Below are 18,772 nucleotides of genomic sequence, written 5' to 3'. Positions count from 1 at the left end.
TTCTTCTTTTTTTTTTAGGGGACTTTTGTTTGTTTTGGCTTTGGGCCACACCCAGTGACGCTCAGGGGTTACTCATGGCTATGCACTCAGATATTGCTCCTGGCTTGCGGGACCATATGGGACACCAGGGGAACAAACCGCGGTATGTCCTAGGCTAGCTTGGGCAAGGCAGGTGCCTGACCACTTGTGCCACTGCTCGGCCCCTTTCTCTTCATTCATTTTTGTTTTGTTTTGTTTTTCTGGCCATACCCGTTTGATGCTCAGGGGTTACTCCTGGCTAAGTGCTCAGAAATTGCCCCTGGCTTGGGGGGACCATATGGGACTCTGGGGGATCGAACCACGGTCCTTCCTTGGCTAGCGCTTTCAAGGCAGACACCTTACCTCGAGCGCCACCTTTTTGGCCCCTTTCTCTTCATTCTTAATGCAGGTCTTCAGTGCTAGAATTTTCCCTGTAGTACTGCTGTATCCCATAGACTCTGACAGTTTGTGTCTTCACTGTCAATAGTTTCAAGGAATCTTTTTATTTCTTCCTTGATTTCCGTTTTGAGCCAGTTTCTGTCCAGAAGTATGTTATTTAGCTTCCACACATTAGTTTTTCTCAATCTTCCTCCTGTGGTCAATTTCTAATTGCATGGCATTATTGTCTAAGCATACACTTTGCATAATTTCAATATTTGTAAATTTATATGTTTAAATTATGCCTTAATATCTGATCTATCTTAGATAATATCCAAGTGCACTGGAGAAGAATCTGTATTCTGCTTGGAGGATTAAAAAGCTGTGTATATGTCCAGTAATCCCAGTTCTTGGGGCTCCTCATTTAGGGTTCTTGTCTCTTAATTGATAGTCCTGTTGGTCGGTTTTGTGGTTATTGTGTAGTGTTGAAGTCATCCTCTACTGTTGGGTTTCTGTCAATGTGTTTTGGTTTGTTATCAGAAAATTTATAAACTTCTCTAGTCTTTTATTCAGTGAATTTATGCGAATTATCATCTTTCTTGATCTATTGTTCCTTTATCCAGTAGATAGCATGTGGCACTGTCTATAATTAGCTTACTTATATTGAATGTTGTTCAGTTTGGCTGCCCCCAGATTTTATGTTTTTTCTGTTGAATTGTATGATTGTTTTCCATCCTTTCACTCTGAATTTGTATTTATGCTTTAGGTTTAGATGTTTTTCCTATAAACAGCAGATGGATAGATTTTCTTTTCTCATCTATTCAGTTACTTTATGCCTTTTAGAAGAGGAGAGCTGAGTGAAATTAGTCAGTGGAAGAGAAAGAGACACAGAATAGTCTCACTCATCTATGGGTTTTAAGACAAATTAAAGATGTGAAATAATTTCCAGAGATGAGGGCCGGAAGGACCGGCTCAAGATATGAAGCTCACCACAAAGAGTGGTGAGTGCAGTTAAAGAAATATCTATGCTGAAAACTATCATAACAATGTCAGTGAGTGAGGGATGTAGAAAGCATGTGTTGAATACAGGCAGGGGAGGGGGGCGTGAGGAGGAAGAGATAGCATTGGTGATAGGAAGGTTGCATGGTGAAGGGGGTGTTCCTGTTATGACAAAACTCAACTATAATTATGTTTGTAATCAAAGTGTTTAAATAATGAAATTTAAAAAAAGGAAGAAAACAACTCCATTCACATTAGTGTCACACAAACTTTAATATCTCCGAGTCAACAAAAACAACAAAAAGAAAAACATTAATGATATATATGGCTGTTACCGGCTTATGCATGTGTGTGAGAAATGTAGCTGCTTTTGCATGAGACTGTTTATGATAGATGACCTTTCAGTAATTATAAGATTTGTTTAGTTGTCACAAATGCTGCCTATTTTTTTTTGAAATGGTATGTATCTTCCCCTCAATTCTAAATGATAGTATTGCATGATAGTAGATCTATGTTGGAAATACTTGTCATTCAATATTTTGAACATGCCATTCCATTGTTTCCTGGCTTATAAGATATCATATGGAATGTCTGTTGCTATTCTTGTATTTTTAACATCTTTAATTCCATTTTATGGATAACTTTATTCTCTGATTTATCTTTTACTTAGTTAATACCCTTATTTTCCTAGCCATTGCATGAAGTATTGATTTAAGTTTCTCTTTTAGGCGAGTAGAAGTTTTGTTTGAGCTTAATGATTTGATAGGACTAGTTGTCCCTCTCTACAACAACATGTGAATTCCTTTGTTTCTTCATTGTTTTAAAGATTTGTTGGCTCTGTAATTTGAGATTTTGATTCACAGTTGTCTGAGATCTGAACTTTTTCTTTGTATTTTAGCACAGTGTTACTCCCTGTTAATCTAAAAATATCACTGCCCTAACATACAAGTTTAATGATATGAAGAAAAATACCTCATGGTTCCATTTGCCTAGAGGGCAACTGTGGAAGTATTTGAGGAAAGAGATCAAAATCAGAAATACTTAGTGGAGTAGAAAGGGTGGAGCTGACCCTCGGATGCCTTAACATCTGCACAGTTTTGAGTATGAGAACTAGCCATCAGAGTTGGGGTTTCCCAATTCAGGGCAGCCAGGTCATAATCAAACTCTCACCTAGTTTTATTTTTGGTAAATCTGATAGAAAAATATATTGAAGGAAAGCTTAGATTAAGTAATTCATAAACAAAATATAGTCACACAAATAAATGAATGAATAAAAACATTTAAACTAAAGTTTAAATCTTGAAAAATTAAATTTTCCATGCTTTTTACAATCAAAATGTGATAAAGTGTGAATAATTTAAAATATACAAAGGCAATTGACTTATATAATAAAAATTTAATAACTTGAAATGTCAGTAATCAAATAACACTACAATATAAATCAAAGTACCAAGTTATAAGTATAAGGAATATCAATGTTAATATAATCACTAAAATTAAACTATAGACAAATTTAACTTGTTACTGTGACAATATATGAATGTATATGTGTTTATGATATAAATATCACTATCTACAGCAATGTCACTAGAGCTTTTATTTTCTTCACCCATTACCAGCAAAAAAATATATTTGTTTGAAATGTAATAATTAGCTGTATATACTTTTATTTTATTTTATGTTATGGTTGTTATTTCTGTGTCACTTTCAGCAATGTCCTTGTCTAACTTCTTTCTTGTGCTCAGGATTACTCCAGAAGGTCCCAAATTGGGCCAGTTGCATACACAGCAAGCACTTTCAACATATTACTGTTTTTTATATTGTTAAATATCATTAGGTCAATATAAGTGGTGATTATAGCTAACAAATAGCATTTTAATCTTAATATGTGACCATTTGCAATATTAACATTATTTTCTGGGTAAATTAATTTATCTCTAAAATTTGTAAACATGTATGCTTTCTTCTAGCATCCAAAATCCCTAAGTCTTGAATCACTTGCAGTTGTTTTAGCTCAATTACTGAGTCTTAATATGGGAATATCATATGATGACATTAATAAATGCCACTGCTCAGGGACAGTCTGCATAATGAACCCAGAGGCAATGTAAGATGCTTTTATATTTATTAAATAAATGGTTATATTAAGAATAATTTTAAGATTTTTAAACTGTTAAAATTCAAGAGTCTTATATAAGTTTATGACTTTGTCAATATGTAGTCTAATTTCACCAAGTTTATTAAATATATAGATTTTTATTATAATACACAATTAGATAAGCAAAGCACAATTCTATAATCCCTGTATATGAATAATTAGAAGGTTTCTATCTGTATGCTCTTTTATTTTGTTCTTTCATATTCTGAAGTCTTGATACCAGATGCAGATTTCAGTAGTCAGATTTCAGAGATACCATTTTGCTTTCCTTTTGTCGCTAGAATGTTTTTAGTATCCTTATCATGCCTCAATGACTCTTTTTTTTTTTTTTTTTTTTTTTTGGACTGAAGATGTGGTAGGGTCAAAAATGTGCTGAGTAAGCCCTGGAACAACACCTGATTCTCAGTCAAATCAGTCAGCTGTTCATCCAAAGGCTTGAGGATTCAATATGCTCATCTCCACATTGCTGGGGGAAATCTGAGTTACCTGGAGGTGCTGGGGAAATTCCAAATTTGTTGAAGATTCTTGAGGTTACTGGTGATGCTAGAATAACCATGTGGCAGCAGGAATGAACTCAGGTCATGTCATGCTAGGCATTCATCCTAATCCCAGTCCCTATCATCACAATACAATTTTAATTTCATTAGAAACAAATAATGTATGTAGAAAAACTATTGACAGCTTATTACTAGGACAATTCCCTTGTGTTCTTAAACATGCCTATTAGAGTCATTTTCTGCTTTCCATATATCTTCCAAAATCACACCTCATTGTCAATTTTAATCCATGTTGCTTGCAACACAATCTAACTCATTCCATACCTTCAACAATATATCACAACTGAAAAAATTTACATCTTGACTTCCATTTGGATGGAATATATTCAGAGACAGTTTCATTGAAATGACTATATAAAACCTTATGTAATTGCAATGGAATAATAATAAAACAAATCATTATTAATAAGGATACATTTGGTATGTGGTAAAATGCAGAGTATAATGTATAAAGCCCAGGCAGTGGTACAAAGATGACCTATTTCATCTTATGGCCACCATTTTATTTTTTATATATATTCTTGGGAGACTATATTACTTGCAAAATCTTTAAGAATTATCAATTGGATACAAAAAATAACTATATTTACTTTAGATGTAGCTCTACGTTAGGTGAGTAAAGCTGAACATGTGACAATTAAAATATTTTAGTCATAACTAGGCAGCCTCGGGGCCAGAGAGATAGCATGGAGGTAGTGCATTTGCCTTGCATATCTAAGGACAATGGTCCGAATCCTGGCATCCCATATGGTTCCCTGAAGTGATTTCTGAGAGTCAAGCCAGGAGTAACCCCTGAGCTCTGCCAGGTGTGACCCAAAAACCAAAAAAATAAAATAAAATAAATTAAATAAAAATAATTAGGCAGCATCAGATAAACTCAACTGAGCATATTACCCATATGACCAAAATGATTTCATGTGAGGAAAGATCCAGAAATCACAAGTAATAATGAAAATAGGGATTCCAGAACTCATGTCATCTACATTGATTGTACAATTACTTTTCAATAACTTTTAAAATGCTTAACAATAGCTCCCTGATTAAATGATACAAAAGGAAAAAGAAAACTCAATTTAGCTTCATCATAGGTATTCAGCCAAAAAACTATTTGAAATTACAAACCATTACAGTAAACTGGCAGGCTATGAAGCCAGGGTAAAGAATGCCTGCTATATTTTTATATGAACTTATTTTAATGAACTAGAAGAGATAATTTTTTAAATTCCATTTGATGACAAAATAAAAACATACACATATAATAGAAATAAATGTAACTAAAAGAGCAAATAAACATCACACATTTTAAACAGTCTGATATTAAATAGAACAAAAATTGAAAAATAAGTCATGTTCATGTACTGGAAAATTAACTTTTTAAAAATTATCATCCTAATATAGCATGTAAATTAAATGCAATATCAACCAAATTGCAATGGCAATTTTTTTCCAAAGAAATAGGAAAAACATCAGTAAAATTTTGGAATCACATCTTCTCCCAAACAGGCAAAGCAATCCTGAGGGAAAAGAATGAGAGTAGCTAGAGAGAGCATGGAGATAGCATTTGCTGTGCATGCAGAAGGACAGTGGTTCGAATCCGGCAGCCCATACGGTCCCCTGAGCCTGCCAGGAGTGATTTCTGAGCGCAGAGCATTTCTGAGCTCTGCCAGGTGTGACCCAAAAAACAAACAAACCAAAAAAAAAAAAAAAAAGGAAGGTATCATGTTAAAATTTATAATTACATAAATCAATATCTGAATTTAAACAGCATGGAAAAGTGCTAAAAAAATAATACAGAGAAAAGTAATGCCCTTAGTTTGATTAATGGCACAATATATGGAGTTCCTTGAATGATTCTGGAAAACAGTCAAGAGTAAGTCCTCCTCCACTCAAAATAAGCTATATTACAAAGCTCTAGCAATGAAGATATTGTAATATTATACTAAAGGTATAAACTCATGACAGTGAAAAAATGAGTCTCAGATATGGGTAGACTCAAAAACTAAATAAATAATAAATGCATGAATAAATAATGATTTTTAAATTTAGAACAATACCCTAGATCTGGAAATTATCCAAAACCTCATCTACAGATGAATGGATCAAAGAGTTATGGAATAATTTGTAACTAAAAGTAAAGATACAATAAAGGCAATTTGCTGCAACAGAGATGGAATTGAAAAAGTAGTATGCGAATCAAAACATGTTAAAGAGAAAAAGTAATAGATGATCTGTCATAGAGTCAAAATAAGGAAGTAGTTCAATTGAAAAATGACAAGAATTTTGTATTGGAAATTAGAACCAATTACCAAATATTGAGGGTTGGGAGGGAGGAAAAGAAAAAACTAAAAGAGAAAAAGTATTTAGGATCATGACCAGATTGGTGGTTGTGATATGTAGGAATTTTGTACATTAATGTAAATTTAACTTTTAAAACTTCCTAAAACTATAGCAAAGTAAAAAATTATATAAGAATTTAATCTTATTATTTTATTTTAGGCGCTTAATAAGGGATCCTCAAGAATCCCAAGGCCCACACTATTCATTTCTCAAACAACATGGTTGGTGGTTTAATGCAAGGGCCAGAGGACACATTGCTGCTTGGGCCTTGTGTTGATAGAAATACCAGATCTACCACAGTCTTACTAATTACCTTAGGGTATGGAGCCAGGAATCAAGCCCAAGTTAGAAATATGACAGACATGCATCCTAGACACTATCATATAGCTATTGTTGTGTATGTAAATATTTTAGGGGATTACTATGTTACTCACCCTAACCTGATTGGTGATTGTGCCCTACCCTAGGGTGTGACCTGGCATTCTGCCCCCACCCTAGGGTAGTACCTGATTCTGCTTCCACCATTGGGTGGTACCTGATTCTGGGGGATAAAAACAAGGGTCTGTGGAAGGCAAGAGGCTTTTTGCTGGAACTGAGGCTGAGTCTTTGGACTTCAGTCTTGTCCACCGAATAAAGCTAATATTTCCACAAGCCTGACTGTCTGCGAGCTGTTTACCCGACTTTTCACCTCAGAACCGTCGGCTAGACAGGGTGGCAGACGCGTGCTCCGAGCTGGAAGAGAAAGGCCTCATCCTCCATCCTTCCATCAGTCAACCTCTTCAGAGACTGACTTGCAACAGCTATAAGCAATGGCATTTTCTATAGTTCTACAGTATTTTAATAGATTTCATTACCAGTATATGATATTTCTAAAATTTTCTGCAAATTATTTTGATTCCTTGATTATTTTATAAAATTAACCAGAAATAAAATCTGGATATAGACTACTCTCTTGAAAATGAAGTTTAATATTCATTATTCTTATGAAACATTTAAATATATTTTTTTGAACCATAACTGAATATCTTTTTAATAACCTTAGTTTATTTTCCTTTACAATTCAAAGGATCTTTTCTAAGCTATATTTTCTCTTGACAGATATTTGTGGTATTTTCTTTATTATAACTACTAAACTTTTATAAATGTATTGTATATTTTCTTGTAATATGTTCAATAGCTACATTTTAAATATTATCTTTTAATTATTTTTGGAATAGATTCATATTATAGATGGTAAACATAATGTAATGCCTTGAGATATTATTTTCCTATTTTTAATTAGTAACCAAAATAACTCCAAAATTTCTTAGATTTATAATAGAACACAATTTGGTTTTCTAGCTTGGTGTTAATCCTTTGAGATCTTTCTAAAAATGAAAATTATTAGGCCTATCACCATCGAGCAAATCAAAATGGTACTCAAACGTCTGACCAATAACAAAAGCCCAGATGGATTCACTAGTGAATTCTTTCTAGCCTTTAAAGAGGACCGATTGCCAATACTTGTCAGGCTCTTCCAGATATTGAAGAAGCAGAAATATTCTCAAATAGATTTATGAAGCTAACATCATCCTGATACCAAAAGCAGAGACACCACATAAAAAGAGAACTACAGAACAATATCCTTGATGAACACGTATACAAAGATCCTCAACAAAATCTTTGCAAACAGGATTTAACATCTCATCCAAAGGTCATACACCATGACCAATTAGAATTCATTTCAAAGATGCAAGGATAGTTTAACATGTATAAATCAATCAATGTAATACACTGTGTCAACAATGGGAAAAACAAAACCAAATGATCATATTAATAGATGCAAAGAAATTATTTGATAAGGTCAAACATGGGATCATATAAAAGAATCTCAACAAGATGGAAATAAAAGGAATTTTTCTCAATATAAACAAGGCCATTTACCTTAAGCTCATTGCAAGTAGTATACTCAATGGGAAAAAACCCGAAATCCTTTCCTCTAGTCTAAAATATGACAAGAAAAGGCTGCCCCTTCTTACCATTCCTATTCAACATACATAGTTCTGGAAGTACTTTCCATAGCAATTAGGCAAGAAAAAGATATCCATGGCATGTAGATAGGAAAGTAAGAAGTCTAGCTCTTACTGTGTGCAGATGACATGATACAATATTTAGAAAACCCTAAGTACTCTACCAAAAATCTTCTAGAAAAAAAATGGATTTTTTTTCTTTTTTCTTTTTTTTTTTTTGTTTTTGAGCCACACCCGATGATGCTCAGGTGTTATTCCTGGTTATGTGCTCAGAAATCGCTCCTGGGTTGGGTTATATACCTCAATTTCCTTGCATCACTTTTATTTATTGAAGCAGTGTCTTGTAGTTTTCTTTGTATAGATGCTTCAACTCATAAGTTGAATTTTTGAGTTATTTGAGGTTTTATATTATTTTTGAGTTATATTTGAGCTTTTATATTGTTATTGTGAATGGGATTGTTTTTAATGTCCATATCTTCTCTATTTATTTATTTTTGTTAATTTTGTAGCCTGCCACTTTGCTATAAAAATGTATTTTTTTCAGGGCCAACAAGGTGGTGCAGCACTAGGGTGTTTGCCTTGCACATGGCTGACCTAGGAAGGAGCGAAGTTCAATCCCCCAGCATCCCATATGATCCTCCACACCAGGACGTTTTCTGAATGCATAGACAGGAGTAACCCCTGAGTTCACTGGGTGTGGCCCAAAAAGCAAAAAAAAAAAAAAAAAAAGGATTAAAGACATTGATATAAGACCCAGTATTTAGAAGGTATAGAGAAGAAAATGTAGGTAAAACACTCCATGACATTGAATGTAAAGGCATCTTCAGGGAGCAAACACCACAGTCTAAATTAGTGGAATGACAGACAAACAAATGGGACTACATTAAACTGAGAAGCTTCTGCACCTCAAAAGAAATAGTGACTAAGATTCAAAGGCCACCCATAAAATGAGAAACTATTTACAAAAAACCCATATGAGAAGGGGCTAACATCCATGCTATATTAGGTATTAACAGAACGTACCAAGAAATGATATCTAACCCCATCAAAAATTTGGGAGAATGGGGCCGGGCGGTGGCGCTAAAGGTAAGGTGTGCCTGCCTTGCCTGCGCTAGCCTTGGACGGACCACGGTTCGATCCCCCAGCGTCCCATATGGTCCCCCAAGCCAGGAGCAACTTCTGAGCGCATAGCCAGGAGTAACCCCTGAGCTTTACCGGGTGTGGCCCAAAAACCAAAAAAAAAAAAAATTTGGGAGAAGAAATCAACAGACATTTCCTCAAAGAAGAAATGCAGATGGCTAAAAGGCACATGAAAAAAAAATTTCCACATCACTAATCAGGGAAATGAAAATCAAAATATGTCACAGAGGCTTGTATACATCACAAAAAAATAAGAACAACCAGTGTTGGGAGGATATAGGAGAAGAACTCTCATTCACTTCTGCTGGCAATTCCATCTAGTCCACCATTTCAGGAAAACAAACTGGGTACTCCTCAAAAAAAAAAAAAAAACACGGAAATTGAGCTCCCATATGATCCAGCAATACCTTTCCTGGGGATATACCTTAGGAATACAAAGACACAATATGAAAATGCCCTCTGTACATTTATGTTTGTTGCAGCACTATAATAACCAGAATCTGGAAACAACCTAGGTGCCCAACAATGGAATGCTATGTAGCTATAAGTAAAAAGGAAGTCATAAAATTTTCCTATACCTAGATGGACATGAAGACTATTATGCTGAGTGAAATGAGGCAGAAGAATATATAGAATAATCTTCCTATACCTAGATGGACATGAAGACTATTATGCTGAGTGAAATGAGGCAGAAGAATATATAGAATAATCTCACTCATCTGATGGATATAAGAAAAATAAAAGATTGTATGGCACCCAGAGACAATAGAACTGAATGCCAGATGGACCAGCTCATGACATGAAGCTTGCCACAAAGGGCTGTGAGTGTATTTAGAGCATTAACCACAATAACACCTACCATAAAAATAATAGTGAAGGAGAGAGGCAGAATGCATGTCTAAGAGATAGGCAAGGGATTGGGTTGGGGAGTAAAATGGGGGAACATTGGTGGTGGGAAGATAATACTGTTGATAGGTAGTATACATTCTATGAATGAAACCCCAGTGAGAAAATTTTTATAAACATGAATATTAGGGGCCAAAGAGATAACATGGAGGTAAGGTGTTGCCTTTCATGCAGAAGGTCATTAGTTCAAATCCAGGCATCCCATATGGTCCCCTGTGCCTGCCAGGAGCGATTTCTGAGCATATAGCCAGGAGTGATCCTGAGTGCTGCGGGTGTGACCCAAAGACAGAAAAACAAAACAAAACAAAGAAACAAAAAAAAAAAACAAAAAAACATTAATATTAATTTAAAAAAGTAAAAGTAAATAAAAAATAAACCCTGAACCTAACCCTAATCCTAACCCTATCCTAACTCTAACCCTAACCCTAACATTAACTTTATAACTTGGCCTACTCTAACCTAACCTTAACAATAACACACTAACCCTAATCTAACCCCAACTCTAAACTAAGCCCTAACATTAATTAACCCTATAACTTGGCCTACCTCAAACTAAACCTAACAATACACACTAACTCTAATCTAACTCCAACTCTAAATCTGACCCTAAACACTACCCTAGTCCTAACACTAACCTAAACCTAGAAAAAATTAAAGAAAAGAAAGTCATTGAGTGTTTTTATTATAGTCTAAAAATATACTGCCTTCATTATTTTCTATGTAATTTAAATAGAAACTTGAATAGTATTGTCTTTATTTTGCATCTTATAGTAAGGAAATGAAAGTTTGAAATGTGAATTCACCAATATTCTGTTTGTATTGAATCGATAAAATTTGGCTTTTATATTTACTTAAATCTACAGAGATTCCATTATAATCATATCTTAAACAAAGATAAATTTCATTTTTACTTTGGTTATTTAGTATTCTAATAATTGTGTGGCAATTGTGGCAATTACAGTATAATTTTACTTTGTTTTCTACTTAGAGGCTTTATTTACAATATCAAATCATATTCCTTAATAAAAGTTTTAATTACTGCTAACTAAAATTATGTCACCAAATGAATAAAACATGCCATAAAAACATAACTGTCACATTATTTACTGGAATCTAAAGTCATATTAAATGAAGGCTTGTTGGGGGAAGAGGTCGGTCTCCTTATCTAATGAGTTAAGAACTGAGGGTGAAGAGAGATAAATAAGGAGGGATATCGGATCATGATCAGGGGGTTAAAGGATAGGATTTCTGAAAAGGAGGGAGGAGGGATAGTATATAGGAGGGGCTATATACACTTTAGGCATAGATTGTTTACAGTTTGGTTTGGCACTGAGAGGGGAGTCCACTGTTTATAAACTCATGCTCACACAGACATTAGTGATCTATTAAGTTGTAATTTTTATTTTAAATCCTGGGCTGCAGAGATAGTCCAGAGAAGAAAGACTTTCACCTTGCATATATCCAACCAAACTTCAATACCTATGCCCATATAGTCCCACAAGCCACTCACAGAGTGATTCCTAAGCACAAAACCATGAGCATCCTTGCGAACTACCAGATATGATCCAAAAGATTTAAAAAAAATCTGAAAATTATCAAAAATGTAAGAGTAATTTTTCTATATAATTCTGTAATTCATCCCACTTCTGGGCATAATATCAAGAACCTAAAACTTTAACCCAAAGGACATGAGTTCATCAAAGCATCATTTACATCAAATAAGGTCTGGGAACAAAACAAGTTCCCAACAGATAATTCCACTGGAATTATATACACATATGTAGTACAAATGTGTATATACATATGCTACAATTTTTTTATATAAACTAAATGAGAAAAGATAAACTATGACTCTTCGTATAAATTTTAATGGAATAATTAGAAATCATAAGTAAAGTGAATTAGAATACACATGTCATGCAAGAAAAATAAAGCAAGGAATTTGTTGTGGTTACAAAATATAATTTTATGAAGTCACAAGAAAAATGTAGTCCTGTAACTAGGAGTAAGTTGAAGAAATAAATCTTATTGTGTTGAGCAAAATAAGCCAGAGGCAGAAGTACAAATATAAAATTATCTTCCTTAACTGTGTTATACAGAGAAAAAATTAGTATGGACAATATAAATCAAGAATAAACAAGAATAAACTGTTGTTTGACAGTACAGTGTTATTGTCTTGCACATGGCTGGCCCAATATAGTCTACTGAGGCTGCCTGGAGAGATTCCTCAGCACAAAGACGATTAAACCCTGAGTACTCCCTGGTGGGGCTCAAAGAAGAAACATAACAAAATAAACCTTGGATTCAAACCTGAGAGTCCAGACTTGGGGGAAGAGAAGGATGAGAATAAATAATTTGATTGGAAGTAACATGGGATGATAGGTGAAGGAGCGAGCACATAGTGGGACTAAGGAAGGGAGTGGTATGCAACTTAAACAATAAATGCCAATCAAAATATACTGATGGTGAATGGAGAAAAGTTTTCTAGAATTAACAGGGTAGGGTTTCAAGTTTCATAGGCACTTCTGTGGCAGTGATATGCAGTAACATCTTTTATCTATGTCATAGTTTAATATTATTGAAATCATACTACCTAAATTATGATGAAAATCATTTTTTGTTTTGGGGCCACACCTGGTGGCACTAAGGGATTACTCCTTGGCTCTATGTTCAGAAATCACTGCTGGCAGGCTTGGGGAACCATATATGATGCTGGGGATCAAGTCCATATTGGCTGCATGCAAGGCAAATGCCCTACACGTTATGCTATTGCTCTGGCGCTGAAAAAAATGTTTTTTAAAAATGATATATTTTAGTTGTATGATTAGAAAAGTTATCTCAGCACTGACACTGTATAAATAAAACTTGTATTCTAGAATTTAAGTGAAATTTTGAGTAAGAAAAATACTATTTATGATAACTATTTTGGGTGTTTATAAAGTTTTATACCATACCATATTAACTAAATATAAATATGAGGAAAGAAAATCCACTTTATTGCTTACTATATGATTATGAAACATTTAGTAGTTCATTAAAGGAAAACAAATTTGTGACATGCTACAAGAGAATACATCTGAGTAAATACTGTGAATGAAACCAATTACTACTTATTTCTACAATTTATTGTATTTATATATCTTTGTCTACAATATATTATTGCATAGTTGAGTTTCTATAACAGAAAATGAAAATATTACACTACTAAAATAGAGTAAGTTGTCTGCCATGTAATGTTATGAAGTCTAGCCAAATTATGGATTCAGCATATTAAAATTTGAAGTTTCATGTCATTTTAGTCATTCTAGTGGTGTGAAGACCTTTAGTAACTGCAGCTTGGAAGATTTTGCACATTTTATTTCAATGCCAGAGTCAAATTGTCTTCAAAATAAGCCACGTTTAGGTCCAGCATATCAGGAAATTGTTAAGATGTGTGGCAATGGCATAAAGGAAGAAGGTGAAGACTGTGACTGTGGGTCCGAGGAGGTTGGTACTAATTTGAAAAAATATACCCAAATTATATAATTATTAGTTTTACACTATACCCTTGTCATTTTTCTTACTTTAGCAAACTCGAGATATAATTATCACAATAGGCTAACTGTGTAGAGGATATTTTAAATTAATATCTTTATTTCAGCATCATGTTTACAAACATGTTTATAGTTGTGTTTCAGTTATGAAAAAAGACTCACCCCTCACCAATATAACATTTCCACCATCAATGACTCCATTTGTTTCAAGAACATTAATCCTATAGATAAGTTATCTAGGCTATACTTCCCATCAAGTATATTCTCTCATTATTTTAACCTATGTATTTTTTTTTGCAATCAAAGAAAGAGCAATTTATTGAGAGCCACAAACAAAGCCATTTGAAAAGGATAAATATAGAATGATATCATTATATATCTGCATTAAGAAATGCAAAAATACAAAAAAAATACAAAAAAAAATACAAAGCATGCTGGGGTCAACCAAGCACAGTTAGTGACTGTGTCCCAACTTACATTCTTTCTTTTATACTCAGTTTAGAAAATTTTCAAAAGGGCGAGGTGACCTTTGAATGAACTGACTACACAATTACATCATTGCTTATGGGCCACTAGCTGATTTGGTCAGGGGAAACTATACCTAATAAGAATTTTATTGTGTTTGCAAACAGGATGCAAGAGCATGTTGGCCTGGGGTAGGGGACACAATGCTGCAAGCAGGAGATAAACAGTTTGGTGTTCTGGGGTTGGGAATGCAATGCTGCAATCAGGATGTAAACAAGATGTTAGGCTGGGGATTTGTTTGACTGGCTGTGGTAGTTTTAACCTATGTATTCTTTATCTATAGCTTTCCAATTTATTTTTAAAATATTTTATTGAAACCCTTGTTATTTGCAAAGTCTTTCATAGTTGGATTTCAGACATAAATATATTAGGGCCAATCTCACTACTGGTGTCCATCTCCCTCCACCAATGTTCCCCACATGCATTCCAAACCACCTCTTTGTACCCATCCTTCAAGTATAACAAACCCATTTTCAGTTTAGGTTGATAAGTTTGGGTCTCAATTCCATTGCTACTGCCGTTGGGTTCAATATTTAAGACTACCAATGATGGGGCTGGAGCTATAGCACAGCAGTATGGCATTTGCTTTGCATGTAGCTGAACCAGGAAGGACCTAGGTTCTATCCCTGGCATCCCATATGGTCTCACTGGGCCAGGTGCAATTTCTGAGCAAATAGCCAGGAGTAACCCCTTTGTGTCACCAAAACAAACAAAAAAGACTACCAGTGCACATGAGACCACTGGCCCTCATCCTTTCATATTTGTATTTGTCCTCTTACACTCATTTCTTTCCTTCTCCATGCTATACTCTGGGGCCAAGGATGTTCAAGGCAACTCCCATGTAGCCCATTGCATTTCTTTTTTTTTTTTTTTTTTTTTGGTTTTTGGGCCACACCCGGCGGTGCTCAGGGGTTACTCCTGGCTGTCTGCTCAGAAATAGCTCCTGGCAGGCACGGGGGACCATATGGGACACCGGGATTCGAACCAACCACCTTTGGTCCTGGATCGGCTGCTTGCAAGGCAAACGCCGCTGTGCTATGTCTCCGGGCCCATCCATTGCATTTCTTAATGCAGATATATAATGATATCATTCTATATTTATCCTTTTCAAATGGCTTACTTCATTTAACATAGTATCTTAAAGTTCCATCAATGTCTACAAATTGCAATATTGCATCATTCCTTAAAACTATGTAGTATTCTATTGTATATACAGGCCACATCTTCGTGATTCACTCATATATTGTTAAACATCTAGATTGCTTCAAACCCTATTTATTATACTGAGTGATCCAATGAATAATAGTGTTCATATATCCTTTTTGAATAATTTTTTTTACCTGGGGATTTCTTAAAGAGGAATTTCTGGGTCATATAGCAACATAATTTTGACTTAACTGAGACTTCTCCATACTGTTTTCCTTAGAGGGTTACACCAGGCAGCATTTTCACCAGCAGTAGTTGAGAATTTCTTTCTTACCATAGCCTCATCAACAGAGATTTTCCTCAGTATTTTTGATATTTTTGATATGTGCCATCCTCACTGTTGTAAGCTGTTATCTCATTGTTGTCTTAATTTGAATTTCCCTAATAGTAAGAGAAGATGAACATTTTTTTCATGTGTCTATTGGCTATCTGCTGATCTTCCTCAGAAAAATGTGCATTGCCTCTCCCCATTTTTTGATGGAGTTTTTTGGATTTGTGGAGTTTACCTTTGTGAGTATTTTGTAAATACTAGATTGCAAAACTTTATGTATGGAGTGCAAAAATTTTTGCCTATTCATTTATCTATCTTCTAAGTTTAGCCCAAATCTCTTTTGCCATACAGAAACTTTCAGTTTGATGTAGTCCTATTTATTTATATTTGATACAATAGTGTTTGTCATTGCATCCCATCATCACAGTTTCTTTGATGTATAAGTATTTATGTTTTCTGCCTGTTTTCCTCAATAAATTTTATAAATATGGTTCTGATCTTGAGGGCTTTAATCCACTTTGAATTGACCTTTGTATAAGGTTAGTGATATAGATCAATCTTTAGTTTCTTAGACAGTGGATATCCAATTCTTTCAACACCATTTGAAGCTCTTGGATTTTTAATAAAGATTAATTAACCATGTATATTTGGAGGGTTATCACTATATATTCTATTCTGTCTGATTCATCTGAAAGTCTGTCTTTGTTCCAAAACCATGCTATTTTAATCACTATAGATTTGTAGTATACTTTCAAGTTATGTAATGAGATATTTCCAATTTCTTGTTTTTCAACATGGATTTGGCTATCCTAGGTCTTTTATAGTTCCACACAAATTTTAAATTGATTGTTGTCAGCCCTTGTAAAGCATTGTCTGAATTTGAATAGGGATTGTAGCTAATCTACATCATAGTTTAGGTAAGATGGGAATTTAATGATACTGATTCTTCCAATCCATTTCTTTAGGTCATCTTCAGTTTCTTAATTGTTTGAAGTTTTAGTGGTATAGGTCTCTAACCCTTCTCATTAGGTTGAGTCATAGGTACTTGAAAGTTTTGGAGACTACTTTAAATGAGATAGATTACTTGATTTCTTTTTCCTCAGAGTCATTATTTGTATAAATGAATGTGTATTTGTGTAATGACTTTGTCGTATTGGTTATTATCTAAAATCTTTCATGTGGACTTATTTAGGGTCTTCGAAGTACATCATCATGTCATCTGCAAATAGAGATAATTTTACTTCCTTTTTTTCAAAATGTATTCCTTTATTTTCCTTCTCTTGTCTGACTGCTATTGCTAGAATTTATAATACTAGGTTCAATAAGAGTGGAGACAACAGACATCCTTGCCTAGTGCCTGACTTAGTGAAAACGCTTTCAATTTTTCTCTATTAAGAATAATATTGGCTATGGGCTTTTTATAGATAGCTGTTACTATCTTGGAGAAGTTTATCTCCATTTAGAATAACATTGGCTATGTTCTTTTTATAGAACTTGTTACTATCTTGTTACTATCTGAGGGTTTTAATAATGATGGTGTGTTGGAGTTTGTCAAATGCTTTATCCACATCTGTTGAAATGATAATATAAGTTTTTAATCCTTTTATTGATGTGGTATATGATGCTGATTTTTTTGAATATATTGAACCACCACCCTTGCATCCCTAATGAACCTACTTGGTGTTAATATATAATCTTTTTGGTATGTTGTTGGATTCAGTTTGCCAACATTAATTAAAGATTTTTTAATCATATTCAACAGTGATATTGGTCTATAATTTTCTTTCTTGGTAGTATTTCTGTCAGCTTTGGGAATGAGTATGATGTCAACTTTATAAAAGATATTAGGGAGGACTCTGTCTCTTTGATATTTTGGAAGAGTTTAAGGATCTTCTTTGAATGCATAATAAAACTCAACAGTAAAACTGTCAGGTCCTAGACCTTTATTCTTGGGTATTTTCTTAATTACTGTTTCAGTTTCTTTACTTGTGATTAGCAGATTTAGGCTTCATACTTCCTCTTGTTTATGTTTTCTTCTTTTTTGTCCTTCCCACTTTTGGGTAATTATTTTTTCCAGAAATCTGTCTATATTTTAGAATTCTGTCTAAGTTAATGAAGTACAATTCTTCATAATAAGCTCTTGTGATGTCTTGGATTTCTTGAGGTTCTGTTTGAAGTGTCTCCCTTTTCATTTCTGATAGATTCATTTGAGCAATTTCCTTTATATCCTGTGATAAATTTCCTTTTTATCCTTGCCATTGGTTTGGCTATCTTGTTTAATTTTTTTATATGTTGAATAGATACATTTTTAAATAATATCTTTATTTAAGCACCATGATTACAAACATGTTTGTAATGTTTGCAGTTGGGTTTCAGTCAACAAAAACACCCTCATTCACCAGAGCACCATTCCCACCATCAGACATGCCACCATCTCCCTCCTCCCTCCCTATATTTGAGAAAGGTTGTCTACTTCTCTCACTCATTAACATTGTCATGATAGTTGTCAGTGTAGTTATTCCTCTAACTACACTACCACTTTTGTGATAAGCTTCATATCATGGACCAGTTCTTTGAGCCCTGACTTTTGCTGTCATAGATGTTGGGTTTGATGTTCAGGTCTGATCATTTTTTATTTCCACTAAATGTTCATGCAAATGTCTAGACCTCAAACTCAAACTCAATGAGATGGTGATAGCAATAGAAGGAAGAATAATGCAAATAGAGCAAAATTT

General features: G+C 34.1%; 1 protein-coding gene across 1 annotated transcript in view; it reads left to right on the top strand.

Moving 5' to 3' along the window:
- Nucleotides 1-14,802, top strand: part of LOC126007257 (disintegrin and metalloproteinase domain-containing protein 2-like) — a 64,045-nt gene extending 49,243 nt beyond the window's left edge. Inside the window, exons 11-13 of the mRNA XM_049772714.1 lie at nucleotides 3,366-3,502; nucleotides 13,802-13,988; nucleotides 14,668-14,802. Coding sequence (XP_049628671.1) covers nucleotides 3,366-3,502; nucleotides 13,802-13,988; nucleotides 14,668-14,802 — 459 coding nt within the window. The remainder of the gene's footprint in view (nucleotides 1-3,365; nucleotides 3,503-13,801; nucleotides 13,989-14,667) is intronic.
- Nucleotides 14,803-18,772: the final 3,970 nt, after the last annotated feature.

The sequence above is a fragment of the Suncus etruscus genome, chromosome 4 (assembly GCF_024139225.1).
Source record: "Suncus etruscus isolate mSunEtr1 chromosome 4, mSunEtr1.pri.cur, whole genome shotgun sequence".
Taxonomy (NCBI): domain Eukaryota; kingdom Metazoa; phylum Chordata; class Mammalia; order Eulipotyphla; family Soricidae; genus Suncus; species Suncus etruscus.
This window is presented reverse-complemented; position numbering and strand designations above follow the sequence as displayed.